General features: G+C 53.6%; 5 protein-coding genes across 5 annotated transcripts; 2 read left to right on the top strand and 3 right to left on the bottom strand.

Annotated features, from left to right (window-relative positions):
- Positions 1 to 1,215: 1,215 nt before the first annotated feature.
- FIBRA_08028 (uncharacterized protein) lies at positions 1,216 to 3,484 on the bottom strand (the record flags this gene model as incomplete). The annotated part of the gene is made up of 3 exons (XM_012329688.1): positions 1,216 to 1,290; positions 1,357 to 2,197; positions 2,304 to 3,484. The coding sequence occupies 3 exons, from the start codon at positions 3,482 to 3,484 to the stop codon at positions 1,216 to 1,218; spliced, it is 2,097 nt and encodes a 698-aa protein (XP_012185078.1).
- A 251-nt stretch (positions 3,485 to 3,735) lies between these two features.
- Positions 3,736 to 4,750, top strand: FIBRA_08027 (uncharacterized protein; the record flags this gene model as incomplete). The annotated part of the gene is made up of 6 exons (XM_012329687.1): positions 3,736 to 3,814; positions 3,889 to 4,106; positions 4,166 to 4,174; positions 4,231 to 4,326; positions 4,380 to 4,425; positions 4,479 to 4,750. 6 exons carry the CDS (start codon positions 3,736 to 3,738, stop codon positions 4,748 to 4,750), a joined length of 720 nt encoding a protein of 239 aa, XP_012185077.1.
- Positions 4,751 to 4,977: 227 nt separating this feature from the next.
- On the bottom strand, positions 4,978 to 6,607 carry FIBRA_08026 (uncharacterized protein; the record flags this gene model as incomplete). The annotated part of the gene is made up of 5 exons (XM_012329686.1): positions 4,978 to 5,377; positions 5,491 to 6,012; positions 6,075 to 6,087; positions 6,143 to 6,248; positions 6,317 to 6,607. The coding sequence occupies 5 exons, from the start codon at positions 6,605 to 6,607 to the stop codon at positions 4,978 to 4,980; spliced, it is 1,332 nt and encodes a 443-aa protein (XP_012185076.1).
- Positions 6,608 to 6,911: 304 nt separating this feature from the next.
- FIBRA_08025 (uncharacterized protein) lies at positions 6,912 to 8,486 on the top strand (the record flags this gene model as incomplete). The annotated part of the gene is made up of 10 exons (XM_012329685.1): positions 6,912 to 6,947; positions 7,006 to 7,074; positions 7,134 to 7,200; positions 7,258 to 7,642; positions 7,690 to 7,782; positions 7,836 to 7,857; positions 7,914 to 8,069; positions 8,129 to 8,193; positions 8,250 to 8,409; positions 8,460 to 8,486. The coding sequence occupies 10 exons, from the start codon at positions 6,912 to 6,914 to the stop codon at positions 8,484 to 8,486; spliced, it is 1,080 nt and encodes a 359-aa protein (XP_012185075.1).
- A 357-nt stretch (positions 8,487 to 8,843) lies between these two features.
- Positions 8,844 to 10,156, bottom strand: FIBRA_08024 (uncharacterized protein; the record flags this gene model as incomplete). Its single annotated transcript, XM_012329684.1, has 5 exons — positions 8,844 to 9,083; positions 9,136 to 9,248; positions 9,297 to 9,363; positions 9,420 to 9,698; positions 9,755 to 10,156. The coding sequence occupies 5 exons, from the start codon at positions 10,154 to 10,156 to the stop codon at positions 8,844 to 8,846; spliced, it is 1,101 nt and encodes a 366-aa protein (XP_012185074.1).
- Positions 10,157 to 10,295: the final 139 nt, after the last annotated feature.

Genomic DNA, 10,295 nt, shown 5'->3' with positions numbered 1-10,295 from the left:
GGCCGCCTGCCATACTGGGTACGTGCCCGTCGTTCCTCCCGCCGTCCGCCCCGTCCCACTGATGCCGAGACACCCCACAGCTGCACGTCGTCGTGGCGTCGTCGATCTCGCTCGTCGGCGCGGCGTACTGGGCCGTGGCGTGGGTGTGGCTGCCCCGGCGCGGCGGGTACGCGCTCGTCCGCGAGTGGGTGCGCGAGGACGGTGTGCCCAGGCGGGTCGTCCGGAGGGTGAAGCATGCGCCGTGAGATCGGGGGTCCACGGTAGATGAGCGCAACTGCAACCGAGGGCGATAGGCTGGGTGCGCTTCCGTGGATCATTGACGGCTGGTGTATACGTGGAGCTCGCGTCTGTTGGGAGAGTGCGTAAGGGACGATACTTATTATTGACCGACTGGGTCCGGTTCCGAGGAATGTGCGGATCGTGGCCTCGGCGCGCCATTGCTCACCCAAAATACCACAGATACCGTTCGCTCCACAGCCGGTGGTGCAATGCGCATCCAACGTGCTGATAGACGTCAATCCGACGCAGGACGATTATCACTATGTTCCGTATCAACTGCTACTGTACACACTATGCACACTGGCCCGGCTACATCGAAAGATGCCCGAGCCCGCGACGCAACACACTATCCAATATGCTAGAGGTTCCGAACAAGATATGAGAGCAGACGATCCAGGGTGAAGGAGAGCGAGAAAACGAGGATATACACGATAATAAGAGTAAAAAATGAATGAGAGACTGTCGCTCATGAAGAGTGAGGAGTAAGAGAGATAAGAGAAAGAGGATTACAGTCTCCATATTGCGGGTACTGGTGGTATGGTAATGTACGGAAGGGAGTTAAATAAATGAGATGGGAATCCGATCGACTGATAGTACAAGACATATCCCGCAACAACATGCGGGATGGTCAAAGGAAAACAAAAATCTGAGACGAAACGACGCGGTGCTCACAGGTATATCGAGACACAACAACAGGTCACCACAGCACCTCCCAGATGCCAGCGACATATACAGGCGCTGCCTGCAGCGGCGTGCAAGATGCCAAGCGCGGGTGGGAATGATATCTACAGCAAATTGCACAAAGCAAAAAGCGGGCCCAGAGCGGAGATATGCAGCGGTCAAGCACCGCGGGCGGCGTTATAGCGAGCGTTTGAATTTCAGCAGGGGGCTTCAATCGGACGGCTGCCTCGATTTTGGGTGGCGGACGGGATTCCGTTATTCGCCCTGCGCAGGCGCGGTCTCCTTGTGTCTACTAATTTTCTCGACGCCCGCACCCATTGCGGTGATACGCTATGCACGGATAGTGTACATAAGTATATAGTGAAGAGGAAGACAGAGAACGCATCGGGAACGCACCTTGCACTCCTGCTCATCCTCATCCACGTCATCATTGTCCTGCGAACTGTATGGCTCGTCCTCATCAGCATCGGCCTCCTCATCAGAATCCTCGCTGAGAGTCGAGCTTGAAGCATCGCTGAGCGCACTGGCGAGAGAATCTGCCTTGCGCAGCGCGTCATCCTTGCTAGTATCGATGACATCTTCGGTCTGCAGTATTTCAAGCGCTCCAGGCGCCACCTGCATAGTATCGGCACTGTTCTGTCGCACCTCACGTCCTCTTAGTCCACTGGGGACCCTCTCCATGACTCCCGGAGTATGCAAGAGGGCATGTCCATGGCTTCCCGAATGGTGGTGGTGAGCACGGGGCGGAATGTACGCCGCCATGAGAACATGGTCCTCGGATCCAGGAGTGGTCGCTGCGCTCGTCGGGAGAGAGATAGGAGGAGAGATCGGAGAGGGCGAAACAACGCGCCCACTCGCGCCATCAGTCTTATCTGTGCACGGCGGATCGGGGTCACAAACGCTCGAGTCCGGGTCCACCTCCAACGGAGTCTCCGCCTTAGCTAAGACCTTCGGGAGCGACTCGGTACCTTCGTTGACTGCCTGTGTGCTCTCCTTCTCCTTCTGCGCTCGCTCTCTCTGCTCTCTCCGCCGCTTCACCCATGCCATGCCACTACCATCGTCATCGTCTCGACTGGGCGCCACGCTGCGTCGACCAAAGCTGCTCTCAGCATCATGGGCACCAATGCTGACACCTTGTCCAGCCTGCAACTTGGACCAGATTCCGGATCCTACGTTGGCGGCTTGCACGCTTCCCATTCCGCCATAGCCCCATTCTACAAATTGAGGTTCTTCAGATCTATTCAGTCAATATGGTGTAAGTTACAGCCACTACCAGTTCAGACAGAAGAAATAAAAATGCCCAACAAGATGAAGGCACATATCAAGTATATAAAATGACGTACCGAGCACTGGCAAAGAGATTTGCGGCGGCAGCTCGCTTTGCACCATAGACTCTACCGTTCAAGAGCTTCAGCCCACTGGTGCTTCTGGAACGCGGCTTGCCTGCTTTGCGTTTCTCGATCTCGAGGTCCACCTCCTTCGCAGTCACGACGGAAGAAACCTTCTTCAACAATGGAAAGCCCCATTGATCGCTTTCGCCCGGCGACGAGGAGGAAAGCGGTTTCATCAGTCTCCTGGACCACTTGCTACTCTTGATACTGTTCGGCCTGGTGGAGCGTTCTTCTGGCAAGCTGATACTGGATGGGCATGGAGAGGCATGGGGGAGGGCCCAACCAGCGTCGTCGAGATCGGGCGTCGCCTTGGCGCAAATGCTCGCGGCTTTTGGTACCGGTCTGGGCGTGATGGCGGCAGCGCCTGCGGGTGTCGGCGTCAAGGCGGACGCTTGCGTTGGTGTGCCGGGGTCGCCGGCAAAAAGCAAGGATCCGGGTGTTGCTGGCTTGGGCTTCGCGTCTTGGGCGTTGGACGACTTACGCGTCGCCTTGCGAGCATAGCTAGTAGCGCTCTGCTTGGAGCTGTCTGTATCCTCGAGGAAGACGGAAGGGAGATCTAGGTCCTCTTCGCTCTGAAGGGAGGCGAATGCGTCACGACGGGGATCAGGGAGTGGTGCGAAGCGAATGCGGTAAGAGTTGGGGGCCGAGCCGGGGCGAGGTTTGGCTGGGTGGTCTTGCATCTGGGTGTTGAATGAAGCAGATCGACTCTTGGGAGATGCGGGCGAGCCGACGATGTAGTTCTGTTCGCCATTGAGGTTGGGAGATGGTGAGGAGGAGGATGAGGAATAGCCAGATGGGACGAGAGGCGGGAGGGATGAAGGATGATAATACGGCGATGCCGATGGCGAGCGGTTAAGAAGAATGCTGGGGCCAGGGTAGTACGACGACGGGCTAAGGACAGCGGTCATGATGGACGAGGAGGAAAGAGAAAAGGGCGGAGAGGAAGGGTTAATAAGGGAGGAGAAGGAGGAAGAGAAGAGAGGGGAGGAGGAGATGGTTGGGAGCGGGCTGCGCCAGCTTTGAAGCTCCTTGGCATCACTGCGAATGCACACACATACCCCAGCGTCTCCGGGGTCCTGTCTCGTGATCTCTCCGCCTTCGACTAAAATTAAATTGTTTCCTTCGCTCCTCATTATTCAATGTCGACCTCTCAGCTTTCTGCAGATAGGCTCGTACTCTACAGCACCACTTGACACTATTTAAATAAGACATGAACGGTGATCTAAGTGGTATATGTTGGCTACTGAAACACTCTGATGAGCTCGCCGATATCGATTGCGGTCCCGTTCGTGAGTCATGACTCACGAACTACATAACGCCTTTGCCAATATATCTTCTTCTCCAAATGTGATTGCAGCCTTGTCTCTTTCCCCAGCAGCGCCCGATGTCTGAAACGCGCGCCGTCACGGTCTATTGCGCCTCCTCTCTCGGGGGCCACCCCGCATACGTTCATGCAGCTAATTGTACGCATTCAGTCATTTCCGACGTCTTCATGCTTCTCATAGACCGCTTGCCCCGCTGCCCTCATACTCTGCAGCGCTAGGGAAGGCCTTGGCGAACTCTGGTCGGCCGCTCGTTTACGGCGGCGGATCAGGAGGGCTCATGGGGGTTGTCTCGGGCTCAGTCCTCAACACTGGCGGAGATGTCACCGGGATCGTTCCTTACGCGATGGTTGCCGCCGGTGGCGAAGTGGACCAGATCAAAGGAGAACGCCACGGTCCGTCCATCGTCTTGCAAGAGAAGGGCCGGGAGAGGGTTTGTCGCAATCTTCTCTCACACTCCGCACCCACTAACCAATGGCTTCGGATTGGCAGGTAAACAATGTGAGTGCTCGTGTTGCAATCACATCGTGTCTCGTGGTTCATTTACTGTGCGCTAGATTATTGTGAACTCTATGCATGAACGTAAACTCGAACTGGCGCGGCGATCATGCGGGTTTATTGGCTTGCCTGGCGGCTATGGCACGTTCGAGGAGGTGGGCCTGTTCTCTTCTCCAGGCCCAAGAGGCGATTACTCAGTCATGTGCAGGTGCTCGAGGTGGCCTCCTGGTCCCAGCTTGGCATACACGAGAAGCGTAAGTACCTATCTAGCCCGATATCATGCGTTTCTCCACTCATATCTGATTAGCTATCATTATCCTAAACGTCCTTGGCTTCTTCAACCCTCTCCGTGACCTGATCAGAAATGGGGTCCGTGAGGGATTTATTCCTGCACCAAACGAGGCGCTTGTCTGGTTCATTGACGGACCGGAGTTCGAACAGCATGATGCGTATGACTGGGGACGAGTAGCAATTGCCGCGCTCGACTCCTGGAAACCCTCGGAACGGACTCATTACTACGACTGGACTGTGAAAGGCGCAGGACAACAAGGAAGACAAGATCCACTTGATGCTGCTTAGACCAGCAGGATTTCATCAGAGCCGATGTAGATCGCTGACTCTCAAATGCGACATGCCTGATACATCCCCCCACAAACCGTAGCTAGTTTAGGCTGGCGCAAGCCCAAAGTCCATTAGGCAGATGCATGTGTATTAGAAATGTGTTGCTTATGGATCAGTGTGTGACGATCAACAACGATGCGACCAAATGCAATCCAGTGTTCCTTCACAGCTCGGCTATGAGCTCGTTACGGCCAACCTTCCTCACCTGGCCTTCTCCCTCTATAATTGCATTCGACAAGCAGCGGAACCATTCCCCCATCTTCCGGATCCATGAAGAAGTCCATGAAAGCCCAACCTCTGATCCGGACGTCACCATCCAGCCTCTTCTCACACACATCATCCTGTCCACCGAGGAAGTCGAGCAGCCACTTGCCCACCCGCCCGTTGACGCCCTCGACGCCCAGCCCGTACTGCGGGTAGCCAAAGCCCCGTGCGACAGTTGGGGGGAACGCGAGTGGGAAGCTCGATGCAGAAAAGTATGTGATTGCCAACGTCGGAAACGGCTGCGCATCCGCCGGAGGTAGGAGGATCTCTGTCGCGAGCTGCGTCTTCTCCGGGATGGACAGGAACGACGGGATGTTGTACCTGGTGACACGCGACGATGCGGGGATTTCGCGCAATGAATTGGATATCAGCACAAGGAATTGTGTTGATCGTTAGTTCCGCTGGCAGTGGAGACCACGTGCATATCCACTTACCAGTCGTGCGTCCGGACCAAGGTGTTTTTGCACTGCCAGGCGAAGCCCGACTTGGCGCTGTCCGGCCAGACAGTGGGGTGCATACCCAGGCCCTCAAGCCCGCCCTCCCAGCCGTCACCACTTCCCCCGAACCTACTGAACATGACCACTTTGCCTCTGACGTCACCGAGGTGCGGAACTCGGTTTTCCAGGAACCACATGCCCAGTCCGCCCGGACCATTCACGATCTCATCGTGGACGAGCTGAGAGAAGAGCGCAGCAGGAGTCTTGAGGAAGTCCTCCTGCTTGATGGACATGACGAGGGTTTCGCGGCACGTCGCCGGTGCGGTGAGGAATGAATGTATCGTAGCAAGGATCTCTTGGAAGGGTGTGCGTTGCGGATATATTCCATGAAACGCGATGAGACGCGAGTCTACCACCGCCAGACGGATGTCTAGGACGCGTATGCCTGACTGGAGCTGCACCGCAAGCGGGGTTGCAAGTGACTGGCATTGAGAGATGGGCCAGCCGTAAAATGCCATGCTATAGATGTGTGGGCACGTTAGGTGCGCCATTCTGCATGAATGAATGCAAAAGAGGCGCACGTATCATGCGTTCCTGGACAAACCACGCGTGTTAGTTGCTTGGCATCAGTGGGGTCGGCTGCACTGACCAGGAAGGGTTAGAGACGACAACGGTACCGTGTCCGGCATATTCGCCAGGAATGAAGAGAGGTCGCGACGAGGCAGGATCAGCAGTCGGTGGTGTCTACGGGACGACTACACGCCAAGAACCGAGCATGAACGGTCATTAGTACGACCTGATGGATTAGCAGTCACAAACATACCCTGCAGCGATATATTCGCCACGGACAACTTCCTGGCACGTTCATTAATTTCCACATTGCCCCGAGGTCCATCGACAGACTAATAGTATACGCGTTCGGCACGACTGTGAAGCCCTCCTTCGCGTCACCATGATTGGTGGCGGGTGTAGACAGCGTGAGCTCTGTGGCACGGTCTATGCTTGTCGACGCGTACAGCGAAGGCAGGAGCACCTTAACCTCATGCTTGCCCCTTGTCTCGCACTCAACGAGGAGGATCTCAGATGTGTGGTTAACGATGGTGATGTGCTTCATGGAGGCTTGCACTGCGTCTTCCGGGGTCCCAGCGAATTGTTGCTCTGGGCGAGGGGGTACGGGTTGCGGTCGGAAACAGCCCCACAGGGAATAGGAGACGATTGGGAGAGGAGGAGGAGGAGTGCACCACCCGCGAGACGAGGCGATGAGAACGTGAGCCGACGGGCAGCGAGCGCAGCATCCGCTCCCGTAAATAGCAGCCTGAGCGAGTGTTGCGCTGCTCGCGGGCACGTGATGCCATGTATTGGACACCGCCGACGCGCGTCGGATCGAGATCTTCATTCCTTCGTCTCATACCGTGATCATGCCCGACGACGGGGCGGATGAGGAGCAGGACAAGGTAGTCTGTCCCTGTCGTAGCTTCCGCGCATACATTTTATAGAGGCTCGCACTTGAAGGTCTTGATTGCGTCGGTGAATGATGTCCGGTACTTGATAGCCCTCTTGCGGGGTGTCGGCTTCGCGAATGTACGTGGCGCATCGCAGTGGTCTTGTCGGTAAAAGCTGACCAATTCCGTTGAATCCAGCGTGCTGTGATGTCTGTCGCTGAAAATGGTCTCTCGGTCGCGGTGGAGGAATCGCGCACATTACTCGGTGGGTATTCAGTCGGCGTCCATGCGGAGCGCTTCACAAGTTCTCATTTTTCCATAGCTACCGCATATATCTTCAAGGGGCTTTTCAATGAATTCAATTATCATCCGGAGCTACCACAGGATGCAGGGGATCACGACGAACAAGAGCAAGAAGTCCCTAATATCAGTTTCGAGATCCAGCTCCAAACTCTGATTGAGTGCATGAACATTTTCGGGACAGCAGGAGGATCTGCGATCCCATCCGGCAATAAGTACCGAAGGTGGCATCAAGATGCCAATTCAGACAACGAAAACGACCGCGGAGAGGGTGCTTCGAACCGAAGTAATAACCGCTCCAATAAGACACCCGCGAATGGACGCATAGATCAGTACTTTGGGCATGAGAAGGGAACTGGAATGCGATTGACGTATGCAGGCTCAGGATTCCCGTTGACGTTGCTCATGTATGTGCGTGCGTGATGTCGCTCTGCGTGCTTATGACCGGTCATAGAGCAGAAGACTCGAATGGCCCAACCGCAACCTGTGAGATTACTACATTCGAAGCGGATCCCATGCTCTCGCTTGATTTTCTCGAATACCCAACGTGAGCACCGCGTCCCCCGTCTATCACGTTGTACATGAGCCTAACATATGCAGAGTGATGAAAATCATCTTGAAGGTTCGTGAGTCTCGCTTGTTTCTTTCATCAGATCCCTCGTCTTATGCACATCGTAGTCTTCCTGGCTTCGTGACGCACTCTCAGAGATTGATCAATCCTGCGAAAAACTGACCATCATATGCAATCCACCACCGCCAGCAGGAAGATCCGCTAAGATTGTCGCTCCGCCGAGACTACGCTTGCAAGCTGTGGGCAACTTCGGTAGTGTCGAGGTAGTGATATCCATTGTTCTCCGGTCTTCCTATCTTTACACTCGATTTTACATCATTAGATGGATTATCCCAGTGACAAGGAGGTCTTAGAATCTTGCGAGTGTGATGAACAAGTTAGCTTCAGGTGCGCACCACTTGATTCGTCGCTCGGGTAGATGTAAACCGAATTGCACACTGCAGTTATCGTTTCAGCCATATCTCTCGCACACAGCGTGCATTGCAGAGTTCAACAAAAACATCGCTGCGTATAAACGAAGAGGGTCTACTAAGCTTACAGCTGCTTATGCCTACTCCGAGGACGCGCGAAAGTGGTAGTTCAGACGGGTTTATTGAGTTCCGGGTACGTGATTCAAGTCGATGTTTATACTTGTTTCTGATTTACATCGGCAGTGTCTCCCACTCGACGAGGAGATATGATTTAGATTACCTGGTGGATGTGTAACGTTATCGCCTGATCTTGTATCATAGTCTTTCTCTTGTTGGTAATGCCCCGGATCGTATACTGATACTGAGAGTGAGATTCCCGATCGCAGGTCAATTTATCAAAATTATTCCCTTGTTGAATGTGCTCTAGTAGGGTTCACTCAAGGTGGACTTCTTAAGTGCATGGATATAAACTTGCTACCTAGATGGATTCCACAGATGGTGAAGTACTAGGGAGCATCCATTGACGTTTGAATATCTTGGTGAGTATACACTTCTGCATCGTTGCAAACATATTTCTCTGCGCCATACATCATGCGCTTTCGATACCTGATTGGTGTATACAATCGTTCAGGGAATGCTTATCGCCCCAAACCACAGTCGTGCAAATTCTGCAAAACTGTTTGCGAGAATTTCCTGGCCCTTGACTGTTGGATGCAAGCCATCGACCGTCAAGTCTTTCGTCATGACATTCTGTAGATCGCAGATGCGAACTGGTAGATCTACAGAAAAATGCACGGCATGACTGCCAGAAAGAAGATGTTGTCGGAACTCCGAGTGGCCCGTCTCATTGAAGTCTTCAAAAGGTGGCTGGGTGGGGTTAACTAGCAAAGGCGAGGGTGGATACACCGGATGAACTCACAATAAGCCATATGTCCTTCACAGAGGGGAATACCTTGATCAAGGTTTTGTTAAATGTGTTCAGCTCATCAATAAATCGGTCAAACGAGACATCATTGCTCTCATCATTTGTCCCTAGAGGTTTATCAGATGCCAACTTGTATATTTGGATCCAAAACGAACCAAGTGCAATAACGATGACGGTGGGCATGCCACTGATTTCCCATTTATGATGGGACCATGGAGAGTGCTGGACGTGATTTCAGTAGATGTTCAGGAAGAGAGGTTACTGTATTTGGCTCGCACATCGAAAAATTTGGTTAGTATGCTAAATGGTATGCCATCAGCGCATTCTTCGTCTGTCGGTTCAACGAGTGATGCTCCAGGATATGCAACTAGCTCGATATTGAGGCTGAGGCTACAGGTATCTGCGAGGATGCGTTGTGCTCGATGTGGAAAAGCATCCAAGCATCCACGGAGAATGGGCTCCTTTTCCGAAGGTGCGTATCCGCACGATATTGAATCGCCCATTACCATGACCGTCGGCCATTGTTCTGCTTCCGTGAATGGTTCAATGATTTCACCCTGGTCGATATAATAAATAACTAGTCTCCAGGGAGGATGAAAGACGTCTACTATACCGCACCAACCAAGAAGGACTCCACCTCAACAACAGATGCCCAGTCAATATGAGTGACACAGACGGTGCACTTCTCGCCGATGAGAGGGAGTGAAAATACGAAACCCAGTTCAGCATCGAACCTGCGTATTTGTTCACGTCTGAGATCACTCGACCTCGAGGTAGTGGGGATGACAGAACATTCAAGCATCTGGGTGCCGCCATTCCATCTGTCCTTGCGCTCTGTGCGGGAGCCAAACTTGAGCTCGAGTGCTGAGCCGGAGTATATGAATCTGATAGATGAACCTGACCAGGCAGAAAGGAGGGATCCCTCGGACGTCTTTTTCCATCGTGAAGAGATAGTTAACCGGCTGGTCGCTGCCAGTTCGATAGCAGACCAGACGACGGGTGCCAGCTGTTCCATGCGATTGGATACGAAATGTCTGCCTCTGACCACCGCCTTATTCAGAATGAGGATGCTAGTCAGCGGAGAGGACGAGATCTGTGTCGCGCTCTCCCAGAGACTGCAACTAGTCCGCTAGTAGCAGTGCATGATCGCATTT

This window comes from Fibroporia radiculosa (assembly GCF_000313525.1).
Source record: "Fibroporia radiculosa TFFH 294 genomic supercontigs, scaffold22166, whole genome shotgun sequence".
In the NCBI taxonomy this organism is placed as follows: Eukaryota; Fungi; Basidiomycota; class Agaricomycetes; order Polyporales; family Fibroporiaceae; genus Fibroporia; species Fibroporia radiculosa.
Note: the sequence above shows the minus strand (reverse complement) of the source record. Positions and strands in the feature narration are given on the sequence as shown.